We start from the raw sequence: 16,848 nt of genomic DNA, 5'->3' as shown, positions 1-16,848 counted from the left end.
AAAGCGCCTTGAGGCAACTGTTGTTGTAATTTGGTGCTATATAAATAAAATTGAATTGAATGGAATATTTTTTTTTTAAATTTAGGATCAACAACTTTTTCTAATTAATATTTTCCAGTAAACATTTAAGCACATTTTACTAAATAATGGAATGAATGCTACACATGGACTATATCCACATTTAAAAAAAATAATGGAAAATAGTTGTACTTAAAATTATGTCAAGTATAATAAAATGGGTTTCAACAGAGCAAAGAACCAAAGCTTTTACTGCACTATAAACATTTTAATATACATTTAAAAAGAAAACACTGTAATAAACACTTCCATTAATAGTAGGTAGAGATGTTCCAGGCCAGTAATTTCTTAGTCGACTAAACGAGGAAAAAAAAATTAGACTTACCGACTAGTCTAAAACTATGAAACACTCAGATATCAAGTTTTACTTAAGAACCATATTGATGTCAAAAACTGATCATGTTGCCTATAATACCTCGCACCATGCATTGTTAATGTTGCATGTTATAATCCAAACAGACAATAAAGAAGGAAAACAATTAAAATAAACCAAAGTTATATATGATATGAAAATATGCTACTAGAAAAGATATATTATTAAATATGACAAATTAGAAAAACTAAACTAAAACTACAACTGACGAGTGGCACATTGTGCCATGCATTATGAATGCTGCACACTGTTCGAACCACTTCAATAAAAGTTCAGTTAAAAAATTACGCATCATCTAGCCTTTTCTTCTGTTTATCTGACGTTGGGTCACAGGGGCAACAGCCCAGACTTCCCTCTCAGCACATTCCTTCCAGCATATCCTGGGATACATCAAGGTGTACCCAGGTCAGTTGAGAGATAGCATCTTTCCATCTTGTCTTGGTCTATCCTGGGTCCTCCTCCCAGTAGGATGTGCCCGGCCGGAACACCATCCCCAGCCACATCAGCTGGCTCCTTTCGATGTGGAAGAGCAGCGGCTCAACTCTTCCTACTCCGCCCCTTTCAAATGACTCAACTTTTCACCCAATGGGAAAGCCCATCCACCCCTCAGAGAAAGTTAATTTTTGCCACTTGTATCCACGATCTTTAAAAGAACTAATTATAATAGTGTTAACATTATATATAGATTAACAGATTTATGGTGTTTCTCAAGATAGATGGTCGATCTGGTGGCGGTTGGCTGCATAGGATTTAGGACACAACAATTTAGCGGCATTGGATATCAATTAAAATGTAAAACAATCAGATTAAGTGAACTCTGGTACCGTCTATAGTGAAAATTAGTTGTCTAGTTGTATGGTCATGCACATTCAAGTAAATATTGCCTAGAGTGGGCTCCTTTAGCAGAAGACTGCCCTCTCTGAGTGCTTCTTGTAATTTATATTCTATTCTCTCTGTTTCAGTTGACTCCTATCTTCCTAGTGTCCCCTTGTATTTTTTTTCACATTGTCCAGTGGTGATCTCTGTGTTAGGTGTTTCTGTTGTGTTCATTTCTTGTTTTACTTTGATAGTCCTGATTGTCTCGACGGTTTCCACCTGTGTCTTGTTACCCAGGTGTTTCCACTCCTCTCATTAGACCTCAATGTGTTTGAATTATAAGCAGTTTTACGTGCTGTTGTTCCCTGATTGTTTATGATATGTTGTAGTTAGTTGCATTTTTAATTTCTGGACTGTCTAATCAGCCTGAATAAAGGTTTGTTAATTTTGTTGTCTTGCATGCATTTGGGTCCCTTTTGCCTGGAATTTCATAACATTTGACATTTATCGATGGTGGCTCAAAACTTCTGCACAGTACTGTCTGTCTTGACTTCCAGCCTCACTGGCTAAGACCAGAGTTTGCAGTCTTTGTTTGGGCTGCCATGTCAGACCCAGAATAGGGACTACATCACTAGTTCAGCTACAACCATGTAGAAAATGGCCCAATCTCTGGATACTATGGACATATGGATTTAAAGAGTGTTAGAAAGATCAAAAACTAAACTGAGCTATTCCCTAAACTTTTTTGTGTGGTGTTTGAAACCCACATGAAGGGTTTGGGATCCACTGATGTAGAGAGCATGCACAATAGTCATACTGTGTAAATAAGTATATTTATTTTTCATTAATGATGTTTTTTAGCTCTGTCCCATTAACGCAAATATGACTTGATGAGGATGAAACAAAACGGCCACTACCATTTTTGTTTTTGGCGTATATGCCATCAAACTGGTAATTAGGACTAGCAGAGATGGTGTAATGACTTCACATCTGCCACCGGGAAGAAACAAAATGGCCACACATGTTGTTAGTGGAAGGCATTTTAAGTCTTCTATAGCTGTCAAACACAGATACGCCTGGTGATGTTAGACTGCTTTGTACAGGTAGATACTTGCAGAACTCACGTACAGCGTGTCTTATGGCTGATTGTCACATTCTCGCTGTGGAGGTGAGGTGAGCCAAGCAGAGCCATATTTAATGTTCCTTCCTTTGTGAGTGCAGAAATGAAGCGCCTGTGCCATTATGGTGGGTTTATTAGTATGTCGGGCGGTTAAAATGCGCCTTCGGCTCCCCCCCCCCGGGTTGTTCAGGTTAAAAATATATATTTGGTACTTGATTTAAAAAAATGGCTTAACCACATGTCGCAGCGCTTATGCTCTTCCACCTGCTGGGCCGCCATTACGCCGTCATTCAACACAGTGAAAAGAGACAGGATAGGGAAACCGCGATTAAACATCCGCCATTGCTTTATGTTTAACAGTCATATTAGATTGAACCAACTCGCTGTCGAGCTAGCTCTACCGGCCATGTAGAAGAAAGCACCTTTATCCCAAATTTAGTGTTATGTTTCAGATATTTTTTTAAACCTCTGTTACAGTTGTTAGTTATTTATTTTTAAAGAGAACACGTCAAATAGGTATGTGTAACAGTTCACAACATTTCCACTGTCACTGTAGTTATAAATAAACATAATGAAAACCTAATCGTTGATGTTTGCTAGCATACTCATTTTGTCGGTCACATCGGTTTTTTCGGACAGCTCGTTGGATTTTGACCTTGAGGACGGTTATTCCTAAATTGACCTAGAGTTGTAGGAAAATTGTGCTACTTTTAAGTAGGTAGGGTTCAGTGATGTTGGCCTGAATTGTTTGGTTACACTGGCCATCGGGTATAGCTAGCGAGCCTTAATTTGACGAAGCAACAAAGGAGATCGAAGAGCCGAGACCAGCATTCTTGTTTTTTTTTTAATCGTACTTTATTTTCCTGTGGGGAAGGCTAGGTCTAAGTTTAATTTTTATTTAAGTTTAACTTTAGGTGGGGATAGTTATTTTAGCGCACAGGACGGTGTTCGCTAGGTACTGCTATGGCGTCCAATTTCGAACAATTATAATCCTCCGCGCTTTGCTCGGCCTGTGCTAGGCGCTAGTGTTGACGTTAAAGTCGGAAAAGACTATCCAGACCCGTTGATAGGGTCTAGCCGGGACTGCCTATCTGTGGCTGGCCAATGGACGACCAACAGGGCAGGTCTACATGTGAAGAATATGCTGAAGAAAGCGCTGTGAGTCTGTGCTTACTGGGAACGGTGGAGGTAAGTTACCCGTAATTTGTTTTATTTATACAAAAACACGCCGTTTCCGTTCTTTTCGGACCTTACCGAACAAAGAGGTTAGGGCTCTTAGTGTCTTTATTGTCTCGGTTTTTGGAAATCCAGCACTCTGGCTCCTCATAACACAAAGACCGGCTTGAACCATCCCAAGGAAACACCAGCTTGGAGGTTTTTGACTTCCTATCAGAGCTCAAATTTCCTCCGATTAGATTTTCTTAATTCCGGTTAATGTAGTCACACTCGGTTGTAATTGCATTTTCCTTACACCTGTGTGTGATTGTAACTTATTTCCTAACCATTTGCTACAATAAAACAAAACAATGAGCCAGCCTTTGGTGCAGTACGATGCATGCTTAGCCAAAATGTTAGAAAACAAATCCAGACTACTGAACCGAAAGCCGGTCAGCCTGTTAGTCACAACACGACTATATTTGCTTTCCGAGTGCATAAAGCGAAAGTAAGAGGATTGCACGTTAAAGCTCAAGTTTCTCAGACTGAAAGTTTTCTGCATTGGGTCGTTCGCGGGGAAAAAAAATGGACAACAACGCGAGACTTCTATACATTGAAGAAAAGGAGGGGTGGGGGGAGCATCAGCAGCAACATGGCTCAAATGTCCAGCAGCACACAGCTTGTACATCGTTTACCGTTTGAATGTACACACGACAAGATGAAAACAATTAAATGTAAACGTGAGGAAAGCCTCAGATTCTATCTTCCACAGACAGACAATAGGAAGATTAGTCAGCTAATCAAGTAGCTTGGTCTCACTCACTGCCCCCTCCTTCCCTGTCTGTCATCAAGGGTTAAACACCAGCTATGGCACTAACATGACATGATGAAAGTTTTCTTTTTTAAGAAGAACAAACCTGAGATCACCGCACAGACCATATGTTAGTAGTATATAAATAATTTAGCTGAAATGATACATGATGTACAAATACAAACAAAAACAGTGTTACAAATAATATATTACAAAGTATATACTACAAAGAATCAATGATAGAGAAAATAGGCTGTTGTTCTCTCTGTAGTGCTTTGTTGCATTTTTTATAAATGCATTAAAAAGCAGTGAATTAAAACAACAAAGATCTTACTAGGTTCTGCACCTGTTTAGATATTAAACAAGGGGTGTGTATAACTTTCCAGGAATTTTTATTATGGTAAGATAGTTTCAGGTAAAACTAAGCTGCAGCTTGTGAGTTAACATCAGCGATGGATTTAAAGGGGCAAGCAGTAATTTCTCACGGTTATTAATTTGAAAAAGGGATTCTGTACTTATAAATATACATAGTGTGTAAATATATCTTCCAACATGCAGTCAAAACTTAATTAATCTGTTAAAAAGGCATGGTGTTTTACATATGTGGCTAGAGACTGGCCACATATTTAGTATATCAAAGGCAAAGAGAAGTCGTAGCTGTTCCTATGTCATGGAGGGTTATTAACATTTTTGTTGCACCATCAGACTCAAGGTAATGGAAAGTTCATACCTATGTTTTTCATTGGAGATGGGATATCCTTAGAAAGTCTCATTGTCTTCCTCCTCACCTTAAACCTCACCTTCTTAACTGAAGTCACTGCTCAACACAAAAACATGCTCATTTATTATCGATATTGTCACAACTACTTTTTATCAGGTAATCAGAATGTGTCCGTACCGTCTTTGGATAGCTGACAAATCCTGCTAAAAAAACAAACAGATGGTTATAAGCTAACATTATGGTAGTTAATGTTTCATTACATGCTCATATCGCATGAAGTTTATTTTTTAATTAGTGTTAGAGTCCCGTAATGTTAGATCCACTTCAAAAATAGTTTAACTAACACTGACTAACAGCAGCTAATGACAGCAAAAAAGCAGCGTTTACCATCATTTCAGCAAATCTTCAACATCTCATGTCAGTATCACTGTCATTGGTCACTAGTGAGCTTCTGACTCACTGACCTGTGTCAGATTCCTTTCACCAAGTTTTATAGCCTCCTATTGAGTAAATAAGAGTGGAGACCTTTCACCCAACATTTTCCATACTTTAGTAGAAACAAGATGGGCATAGATACAGTCTAAAATCATTTTTAAAAAAATCTCATGTTCTACAACAGCCACTGTAGCTAGGATTATGCACTTTAATTTGGAAGGGTAAGAAAAGAGAAATGTTGACTGCATTTTGCAATCTATTGACATCTAGCGGAGTGCTTCCGCTCCAGTGTTCCGACATCGGGCTTCCAATTTAACTAGAACCTAGCATGATCTTGGGCTCATGATGTCACCAATGCAGTCCATTATTCAACAAAGAAACTACTTATGCACCAGACAATGAAGTGTCATAGTAAAACAATATGGCATTAAAACTACTTAATGTCTGAATCGCTTTTATTTTTTAAGATTCACTGTGTAATTAAGTAGAACTACCTGGTAGAGCATGCACGTATATTAAGTAAATATTAAGTACTGTGTACAACTTTACGCTTTATAAATGTGTATGCAGTGTTATGTTATGAAATTATGAAATAAAAATTTAAACTGATTTACATAACTGAAAAACCAAAGTCTTCATAATCTGTTAGCATCTACCTTTGTTTTGGTTTTGCGTGAACAACATGGCGGCGGGCGACATCCCAGAATGCATTGCGATTTCCGATTTCCAGTAGTAGATTGAAGGATAATCACAAGATCATCGTCCTGTGTGCTCAAGTTGTAAAACCACTATCTTGGGCTCAATACATATGCGTTGTTCGTTAATTTTAGTTGAGGTTAGGTTTCGTTCATAACACGTCTGTTCTCATGATGTGTTAAGTGGCCCTAGTTTTTGTTTTTCCCAAAAGTCTTAAGCTCATTAGCGTCAGCGGTCCGTCACAGTGGGAGTAGGTTATCACTTTTTAGCAATGATTGAAAGCCACGTGACACGGTCACCCTCTCACCCTTGTGTGTAGATGACGTTGTTGCACGCTGGCCCCGTGTTATGGTAAAATGGTAAATGGCCTGTATTTATATAGCGCTTTACTAGTCCCTAAGGACCCCAAAGCGCTTTACATATCCAGTCATCCACCCATTCACACACTGGTGATGGCAAGCTACATTGTAGCCACAGCCACCCTGGGGCGCACTGACAGAGGCGAGGCTGCCGGACACTGGCGCCACCGGGCCCTCTGACCACCACCAGTAGGCAACGGGTGAGGTGTCTTGCCCAAGGACACAACGACCGAGACTGTCCAAGCCGGGGCTCGAACCGGCAACCTTCCGATTACAAGGCGAACTCCCAACTCTTGAGCCACGATCGCCCCGTGTTGTGTGTTGATTGTATTGTAGGTAAGAAAACGAGTCAGTTGTATAAAATGTTACTGTGCATACCTACTGCTGTCAAAGCAAAGTCTGTTTTACATGAATATTAAATATTGTGCGCCGTGTCTCTTGTTATGACCGGGTCATTCAGACTTTCGCCTTGTTGAAAGTGGAGGGTCGGACTTTGAGGGGAAAGTGAGCTCATTCAAACACGAAGCCGACATGTTCAGCTGCAGTCAGATTAAATGAAATGACTGCATCTTCGGATAGGCTTAAAATTGACTTAACAGTGTGCTCCAACAGACACGTCTCTACAATCGAGACGTCCTACCGACAAAAACATGGCGAGAAGCAAAGCATTCACGAAACATTTGTGCGCCTTCTGTCGCTGCGGCTACCCCCACTAACGGCTAACTTGCTAATTTAGCTAGCGGCTAAGTTATCCGGTAGCCCTAAAGAGGTGTAGGAAAAAGTAACTTCTACTTTTTTTAACGACTGGTCTATAGAGGTAATAAAACTGCTTGAAACAACCAAAGATCAAGTAAACAAACAGAAATGGCAACAAGTATCTGAGCAGAGAAGAAACAACTGTAGAAAGTTTTCTGCAGTCACATGATCATCTTTTTAAAATGTATTGTAATCCAAAAGATCCTGTTACAGCTCCCCGGAATTGAGGCAAACAGCCTCTAACAAAATAGCTTAAGTAGGATAAAGTGCAGTCTGACAACACATGTATTTTAAAAATTGAAGGTAAAGTAAACACGAAGTGAAAGAATATATTTAAATAATTATAAAGTAATATAGTTATGATATAATGAAGCAAAATATCTCATAAAACAATGGAAATTTAAAATAAATATTGTACTTTTAGAATCAACAGTAAAGTCAGAAGATTAAAAGGACACATATGTATCACATTGTGCCTATTAATATGTTTTTGTTGTTGTTGTTTTTAAGAAATCTTATTCTCTGGAAGGAATACTTCTGCTAAACTCTCCTGTAGCTTTAAGCTCGTGATTCTTTGAGTTCCATGTCTCTGTCTTATTACGTCTCTGGTTTTACTTATGGTATATGGTAAATGTGTATATAGAAAGAATATAAGGATTATAGCCATGAAATACTATAACAGTTTTAGTTTTGGCGCGCTAATCTTTGTGTGTTAATATTCTCTCTGGCTTTATCCAAATGTATTTTGTGTTTTTTGTTTTGTTTTTCTAGAGAGCTGCAAGATGGAGAGCACAGTGGTCAGGACCTCAGACTCCTCAACTGATAAATATTTTTATTTGAAATGGATCAACAGTCTCCTGAAGACAAACTTCAAAAATGTGGAGGAGATGGGTTCAGGTGATTCATCAGTATGAATAGTCCAATATATTTCTATGCATCTGGCTTAGCCCACTTTAATAACCTTCAACACGATATCACAGCAAAATGTAATAGATGTGCCGTTTCACCGTGTCCATTCCACACTTTGCCTTTCCAAAAAACGTGAAATAGACATGCATGCAGAAGTTCCATTACTGCATGCAGAAATTGCGTTACCAGTAGGTGGAGAGAAAAGCCTCGAAGTCGGTAATGAACAAAAAATGTGTTAAGTACATTCCAATTACTGGAAACAAATAAGCTCTGCAGCTTATATGTATTTATGTGTAAGTGTGTTAATAATGGACTGGCGTGACTTTTACACATTTTGCCGCGGTACTGGGTTGCAACATTAATCTTAGACTTTAGATTAAGTCTAAGTGCAAATGAGAGACTGAACAGCTCTGTAACCCCGCCAAGCTTTTACTGGCCTTAAGTTAAACTGCTTATGTCATATTTTGAAGCAACTCCAGAGAACACAGTGTACATGTATTGGTTACTGAGATGCTGATGATAAAGTGTTGTTCATTAAATAAAAATAGCCTGTTTCTGCTAGAATAACTGCTGTGGACCATGTAGTTTTTAAAAAAAACAAACAACGATTCTCCCTCTGTTAACATAACTTGTCTATGTGTGTGATCTGATAGGTGCGTGCCACTGTCAGATGATGGACTGTGTTTTTCCTGGATCTATTGACATGAGCAAGGTGAAGTTTGATGCACAAAGTGAGGACGACTGTAAGCACAATTTCAGACTACTCCATGAGGCCTTCAGCACAAATGGTATCACAAAGGTAGGTATGCATTAGTTCTCTACTAGAATAGCATTAAAGTGTCTTAGCTCATGCATTTGTTTTCATACATTTTGTTATTAATTTCTCATTGTCATTAAGTGTGCCTATGCGAAGGCACACTTATTACTATTGCTCGGATTTATTATTATTATTATTCTTTTTCCGCCTGAAATTTTGGACCGTAACTCATCCCACAGTTTTGACACAAGCTTCATATATGTTATATCATTTTGTACGGCTGGATCAGGAATGAGTTGCTATGCCTTTTGGTGTTTATTACTTCTATAGTTTTTTAAATATGAATATTTTAATGCAAGTTTTTGCCCATTGGAATGAATGGGAACGAACGAAAGTGAAACTTAACTTACTTTGTGGTGTGTTTGCTCACTCACTTAATTTGTGGTGTGTTGGCTCACTCTAGTGGTATGTCCCCGTATTTGGATTACCATAATGACGACAATATCAACGGCGCGCACAGCGTCGGTGCTTTCAGGAACCATTGGAATTCTTAAGGTTGCACGAAGCATTGAATAGTTACGGTAACGGCAAGGGTGTATGCTTGGTGGAAAACTGCATATCCCACAATTCAAAGCACGCCTCTACCAGTCAAACAATGGCGGCTGCCACTTGGTTTAATATATTCCTCTTATTTGTGTTTCTAGGTCACAAAGTAAACTTTTAAGATATTTTCAGGTGAGAATGTGGGTGTGTAAACGTCAAATATCTGCTCGTTTTGTCAAAACATCCCATATTGGCAACAGATTTTTCACGATGTTGCGCCGCTTCACTCAAAAGCACCCAGGCTTGGCTTTCAGTGAGGCGTCTCTAACTCCTTTCATCCCCGATAGCTCCGCAAACAGTCTTTGTCTTAGCTGGACTTATTTTTCGTTTATATGGGCCGATGATGCTGGTCGATGAGGAAAAACTAACTGAGTTGTTTGGTGGTGGCTAACGCGGAGCTAGCTAGCCACCGGTATGTGTCTCTTTCCCCTCATATGTGGGGAAAGAAACATGCGAGGCGGCCGCCGATCGACCGGTTTTCAGGTGAGAATGTAGGTGTGTAAACGTCAAATATCTGCTCGTTTTGTCAAAACATCCCATATTAGCAACAGATTTCTCACGATGTTGCTGCTAGCCGGCTAGCTAGTTCGGCCGGCCGGCTAGCCGGCTAGCTAGCTCGGCTAGCTAGCGCCGCTTCGCTCAAAAGCACCCAGGCTTGGCTTTCAGTGAGGCGTCTCTAACTCCTTTCACCCCCGATCGCTCCGCAAACAGTCTTTGTATTAGCTGGACTTATTTTTCGTTTATATGGGCCGATGATGCTGGTCGATGTGGAAAAAATAACTGAGTTGTTCATATACCGGTGGCTAGCTAGCTCCGCGTTAGCCACCGGTATATGTCTCTTCCCCTCGTATGCGGGGAAAGAAACACCGATCGACCGGTGGTGGCTAACGCGGAGCTCAATCGTGGATAAGGGAAACCCAATGCAGGAGAAGCAGGCGGCTGGTGAACTGAATTTCAGGTAAGACGTTATTAACGGCACTCTATTTGGGTCAGATATAAACCGAGTTTAGGTGTAGTTTATTTTCGTTGTGCTGACAGTTACAATAACTGTACTGCGTGCTAGCTAGCACCACGGAGTTTCTATACAGCTGTGCGCGCTAAGTTACTGATGTTGAACTTTATGACAGCCTCCCCTATTTTCAGGCGATAATGTAGGGGTGTAAACTTCAAATATCTGCTCGTTTTATCAAGAAGTCCCATATTTTATCAAGAAGTCCCATATCTCTCACGATGTTACTGCTAGCGCCGCATGGCAGCTAGTCGGCTAGCTGGCTAGGGCGGCTTGGCTGACACCCAGGCCGGGCTGACTGATACCCAGGCCGGCTCACGCTCTCGTTTCACCGCCGCATGGCAGCTAGCCGGCTAGCTGGCTAGCGCGGCTTGGCTGCCACCCAGGTCGGGCTGGCTGACACCCAGGCTGGGCTGGCTGACACCCAGGCCCGCTCACGCTCTCGTGTCACCCCTAGTCTTTCGTGATGACTCTTTGGTTGACTGCTGGACTTATTTTTCATTTATATGGGCTGGTGATTCGGTATGAGTGTCCGGTGAACTGAATGTCAGGTAAGACGTTATGTATATTTAAGGTAGTGACTGGAATAAGTCACAAGGTGTCGCTGTTGAGTTGCATATGTTGTAAATTTTAGCAATTTTCACCATTTGTCCTCTGCAGGACACCGTAGTTCAGATTTCTCGTTCGCGTGGGCGCCATCTTGGTTCAGTGTTTACTGTGATGTGCAAAGGTAAGCACTGTCAGTGGCGAACTGCATTGGTTTTGTTTAAAAATAAGTGTTCCACTGTGTAAAATAGCGGTTTGTCATTTAAGCCGAGCATATATTTTGTTTATTGAGAGGTTCATGTATTGTCTGATGAGAGTATGAGACAAAGATATACTTTTCTTTCTTACTCTCATATAAAATATTTAGCTTTTATTAAATAGTTATCTGAATCTTACAACCAAAGTTTGTATAATAATACACAAGATTGGCTGTAGACCATTGTTAATCATTCAGAACACTGTGTAAAAATAACAAAAAACAAAAAGTGAATGAAAAGTGCATAAATATTTATTTTATGTGTTTGATGTGTGTGGCAGGGCGTGGTCTGCAGTGCCGCTGCAGGGGAGGTGGACCCACCTCAGCGATATCTGCAATCACGCCTCTCAGGTGTAAAGTCTGTGCTCGCTCTGCTTTTTTTTTTTTTTTTTTTTTTTTTTTTTTGTATGTGTCGGGCTGTGAGATGAAAAGCTACAGCCGGCTGTGTGGGTACAGCAACTATGTGTGAAAAGTGGTCCATAACGTAATGCTTCAAAGTGTGTTCATGCAAACATTGTCGGGTCTGCTTATGAACCTCTGCGCACAGCGTCTACAAATTCGGGCTGTACGAAGTCACCTCATCTTTACACAAAACTGTAAGCTGTCATCTGTGAGGCGCGAGCGGTGTTTGGTTTTACCATAATTAATGGTGGAGAATGGCTGCTCTGCTGAGTTTTGCTCTCTGTAGCCGTTTGAATGGCAAACTATACTGATTAGCGGCGGCATAGGCACACTTAAAATTTCTTCAGAAATTTTCGCTTTCTAGTTACCTATTAATGTCTTTACACTGTGTCTACAAATCAGCAAGTCATCACTACTTTCTTACCTAAATTTCTTTGCACTCTGCTTACAAATTTAAAATTTATATATGCAGAAATATTGAAGGTCTAGCTTTCCAAAAATGTCAAGATACACATTTACTAAATTCTTAGCATATTATATCTGTAACATAAAATATTTTTTAAAACTGTTAATTTATTCATGCTTGTGCCACAAACATCAATAGTTTTAATAATAATAATAATAATTACTAGCTATGAAAGAAATGTGCAATTCCTTGTAAGTATAACAGTGGATATATGTCTTTTGAAGAAAACTTTATTCAGTAATGAGTTTTACAATATAGTGTTTATAAATGTTATTTTGTCTTCTTTGTCCTGATACAGAAAATTCCAGTTGAGAAGCTCATAAAAGGGGATTTTAACAGCAACATTAAGTTCCTCAAGTGGTTCAAGGGCTTCTATGCAGAAAATGTGAAAAGTAATGATTATGACGCTGTGAAAGCTCGTGACAGCTGTGATATCAGCCCTATTTTGGTGTCTCCTAAGTCAGGTAATTGTCATGCAAGATTTTCTTTCACTTTGGTAAAGGAATAAGTCTCTGTAATGTGTTTTGAGGACCACAGTTATAGGACATCTGCTGTGATGTTTTTGTTTTCTCTGTTTTACCAGAGAGATCTAAAGAGTCTGACACGGAGGAAAACAGCAAAACGACTAAAAGGTTTCCTTACAGCGAGAAGTGGAATGATGTTTTTGCTTGGGCTGAGCGCAGTTCTCGCGGAGACAACTATACCTACTGTTCCTCCTGTGGTACTGACCTTAGCACTATTAACAAAGGCTTTTTTGAACTTAAGCGCCATGTGGAAACAACCAAACACAGGAAAAGGGCTGCGAAGAAAAGATGTGGTGCAAGAACACAGGTCACTGAGTCGCTGCCTTGCAGTGATGAAGCTGTCCAGTTTATTTACAATCACTGTTACACTGGATCTGCTAAAGGTCAGCAGGGATATAGACATTTTGCGCGTTGTAAGCTGGGATCACAGTACCCCAAAGATATCATATCTGCCTGCGAAAACACTCCTTACTGTTTATACATTTATGGAGGGGTACCTGTAGGAAAAGATGAAGCAGTCTCTGTGTTGCTTGTTGGGTTTTTTGATGTTGAAGCCTCTAGTCGCTGCATCAGATTTCTGGATGCTCTTCAGGCAGGGGACGGTGCAGGAGATCAGTCTGCAGCAGCAGTTGTGGATAGCTTGAAGAAATTTGGGCTATCCACTGATAATCTCGCTGCTGTTTATCTAACTGGCAATGGTTTAGCCACAGAGGAAATCTGTTCTAAACTCAGGGAACTCAACGCAAACATCGTAACCTTAGGAGGCCTGTACACCATCGCTGATGCTGCTTGTCGTGCTGCCATCAAGGAGCTCTCCAATCAGGTTCAAGAACTGATGGTAGACCTCCATGAACACTACTCTGCCTGCTCTACAAAGAATGAAAACCTCAAAGATCTTTTTGACTCAGATGTCAGCAATGACAGCGCATCGCTTCACACCAACACCAGCTGCTTTAGAGTTTGTCTGTTGGTCACAAAAATATTGGAAATGTGGACCGATCTCACACTGTACTTTAGTTCTTGCAATGAAGATGAGAAGACTAAGTCCATCTGTTCTCAGCTTAATGATCCCAAAGTTAAGGCAATGTTTATGTTCCTGCAGCAGGCCTTAGAGCCTCTGCACAGTTTTCAGAGGAAAACACAGGAAGCTTTTGGTACTAATATTGAGCTTATTCTAGAAGAAGCCAATAGTCTGATTTCCATTTACACCTCCTACTTCCTCAGTCCACAGGCTGCTGATCGTTTCCTCATTGAACGTGATGTCCAAATTCTTAAGAACAAGAATTTCCACCTGCCAAGCTCTGAACTCTGTCTGGGTAAAAAAACTGTGGAAGACTTTCTGAAAACATCTGAAGCTGCTGAGGCACTGCCACTATTACAGGAGGATGTATTATCATTTTATATTGCACTCACTGGTTGTATCGCAGAGGAGCTGCCTTTAAATGACTCAGTGCTGAAGGGCATCGCTCAGCTGCTGAACTCACAGAGCAGGCTGAAAGTGACAGAGGAAACAGTCGGGGAGCTGGGCACCAAGCTGGGAATCTGCAACTTCCCTGAGGAAGTCAAACAGCTCACGAATGAATTCCTTGAGTATCAGAAGGCTCAGGAGGGAGAGGCCGAGGATGGAGGGAAGGGCAGCGCAGCTGTGGTTTCACTGGAAAACATACTGAATGACACCAAGCCAGCCTCAATCTTCAGGAAGCTTCTTTTGATCCTTTTGTCTTTCCCATGTCCTCCGCTGGATGCGCAGCAGGTTTTTACTCAGGTATGTGAATGTTTAGTCAGTTAAGTTTGTTCATATAGACATTTACACACAACAAATGTTAACGAAGTTCTGCACAACAAGTAAACATGAATCAGTTGAAAAAGTATATGTGATTAAGAAAAAATGGTGGATTGCTTCCTGTGGGTTTAGGGTAAGAGTTGGTGTCTCAAGGGATGATTTTGAATATCTCAAGGTCCTGTTTACAGTGATGTGAAAGCAACTGAATGGCACACTGGTGCTGCACCCACTTTACCTGTGCACCACTGCAGTAATGCGGGTGTTGTACCTGTTGTTGTGGTGAAGGTAGAGCTGGCCTGTGATTATAAGCTCTGGGTTGTGACAGAATAAAGTAGCAAATAGAAATGGCTGAAATGAGTTTCACCTCAAACTATTTATAGGTATATTTAAAAACAGCAAACACTGACCAGAGATCAGAGTAAAAATATCACATATAGCTGGACTCTCTGGAATTAGTTGGTGTGGGATTGATAATGGTATTACTGGTGTTAAATCAAACATGGGGTGTATGGCAGTTGTTAGAGATGATATTTAATCAAGTTTGATCTTTTTGTTAGAGCTTCCTTTAACATATCAAAGGAAATCTTAATTTCCTATCAGCTCTGCTACAAATCCTTCCAGTAGCCTGAGTGACAGGATATTTACTCAAGTAGAGTAGGAAAGTAAACAGATGAACAGAAGGCAACTGAGGGAGATACCTGTCCAAAGACAGGGCAAGATTAGTGTTCTGATACGCAATAAAAATGTCCAGCCGTAGCAGAAATAATCATGCGGGATCTACATGCAGGCAAAGAGGTTTGACAGGTTCTCTGGGTGCAGAAGTTTCAATTTTGAAAGGCATATGGTGAGAAGAGTTTAGAGCACAAATTTGAATATCACAGAGATGCAAATGAAACGATAAAACATCAGTCCAATGTGTGGCCCCATTCACGAGTGGGGCCTTTGACAAAAAAAAAACTGTTGAAATGGTAAAATCCCCAAGAATTAAAACGGTATCAAATCAAACTAAGGTTTGATTCAGAGGAGTAGAATCACTGCTCCTTTGAAACAAAAGGACTCAGCCATGCATCTGATCAGGAGGAAGCCTCCATTTGGAGGTTTCCAGACAAACTGGGAGGAGATCCCAGGGTAGAGCCAGAATTCTGAGGAGAGATGATAGCTTGTGTGGCTCAGGAATGCTTCTGGATAGCCCAGAAGGAACTGAAAAACATAGCGGTGGAAAAGATAAATTGATAAATTGAAGAGAAATAAATTAGTGCTGTAAGCGTTAATCTTGTTAAAATGACATTAACGCCATAACTGCAATAACACAGCAAATCTCTGTTAGCGAGTTGCTGCGGATCGCCTCGTGGGTGGGGCTGGGCGGCATCAACGTGTTAGTACGATGCATTGACAGCTGATAACATTATTTTAACTAGATTAACGCTGACAGCATTAAAATAAATAAAAGTTAAGAATTAGGAGGGAAATATCTGGGTTAAAAGGGCCTATAAACAAAACCTTTATTATGCCAGCATAACAATGTCATACTGGAATAATAAAGGTGCAAAATTTACTCGTTTCCTTTTAATTTTTTCCACTTGGTGCTGTCTTTATGTTGTTTTTAAGGCCTTGGAGAATGATCATGTTTGTGGAGTCTCTGACAGTGAAGCCTTAACAGAAAGTGAGTTGGATGTTACGTCTGACACTTTCTCTGACAGCAGCAAGAACTATCAAGTTCGCACACGAGGTAAGAGGAGCGTGTTAAATTTCCACCTAATTTGAGTTTTAAATGATAACCTCATAAACAAATAACCTTTCATGCACGAGATGATCATAATCATTTGCTTAATTTGTGGAGTTTAGCAGGAATGAAAGAGGTCTTAAAATACATCAAAACATACAGTGTGGAAAGTATGGAGAGTGCCTGCAGTGGATACTTTTTCCCCACATTTGGTTTCACTTCAGCTCTTCGTATGTTTAACTTCCCTGTTCTCTCTGGTAGACTGGTGGACATACAAAGAACAAACAAGAGTAATCCACAAACCGGTTTTACAACATACAGTGGGGCAAAAAGTATTTAGTCAGCCACCGATTATGCAAGTTCCCCCACTTAAAATGATGACAGAGGGCGGTAATTTGCACCAGAGGTACACTTCAACTGTGAGAGACAGAATGTGAAAAAAAATCCATGAATTCACATGGTAGTATTTGTAAAGAATTTACCTAATTACCTAATTTACATATGAATGACTAGACATTCATATGTAGCTTCAGCTTCCACTTGGCTGAAG

General features: G+C 40.2%; 1 protein-coding gene across 4 annotated transcripts in view; it reads left to right on the top strand.

The window, feature by feature from the left end:
- Positions 1-2,743: 2,743 nt before the first annotated feature.
- Positions 2,744-16,848, top strand: part of LOC146684550 (uncharacterized) — a 31,320-nt gene continuing 17,215 nt past the window's right edge. For 3 of the 4 annotated variants that reach the window (XM_085444856.1, XM_085444854.1, XM_085444855.1), the window contains exons 1-6: positions 2,744-3,575; positions 8,092-8,217; positions 8,883-9,028; positions 12,567-12,732; positions 12,852-14,557; positions 16,184-16,304. In XM_085444856.1, the coding sequence (XP_085300982.1) occupies positions 8,103-8,217; positions 8,883-9,028; positions 12,567-12,732; positions 12,852-14,557; positions 16,184-16,304 (2,254 nt within the window). In that variant the 5' untranslated portion in view covers positions 2,744-3,575; positions 8,092-8,102. Of the gene's footprint in view, positions 3,576-6,726; positions 6,901-8,091; positions 8,218-8,882; positions 9,029-12,566; positions 12,733-12,851; positions 14,558-16,183; positions 16,305-16,848 lie in introns of those variants that run through there. The other variant, XM_085444857.1, reaches the window with a different exon arrangement.

Source organism: Copadichromis virginalis, linkage group LG20, assembly GCF_057382275.1.
Source record: "Copadichromis virginalis isolate Kocher_CV1m ecotype Utaka linkage group LG20, C_Virginalis_male_GT1.1, whole genome shotgun sequence".
NCBI lineage: Eukaryota > Metazoa > Chordata > Actinopteri > Cichliformes > Cichlidae > Copadichromis > Copadichromis virginalis.
The sequence above is the reverse complement of the archived record's forward strand: the minus strand, read 5'-3'. Positions and strand labels throughout refer to the sequence as shown.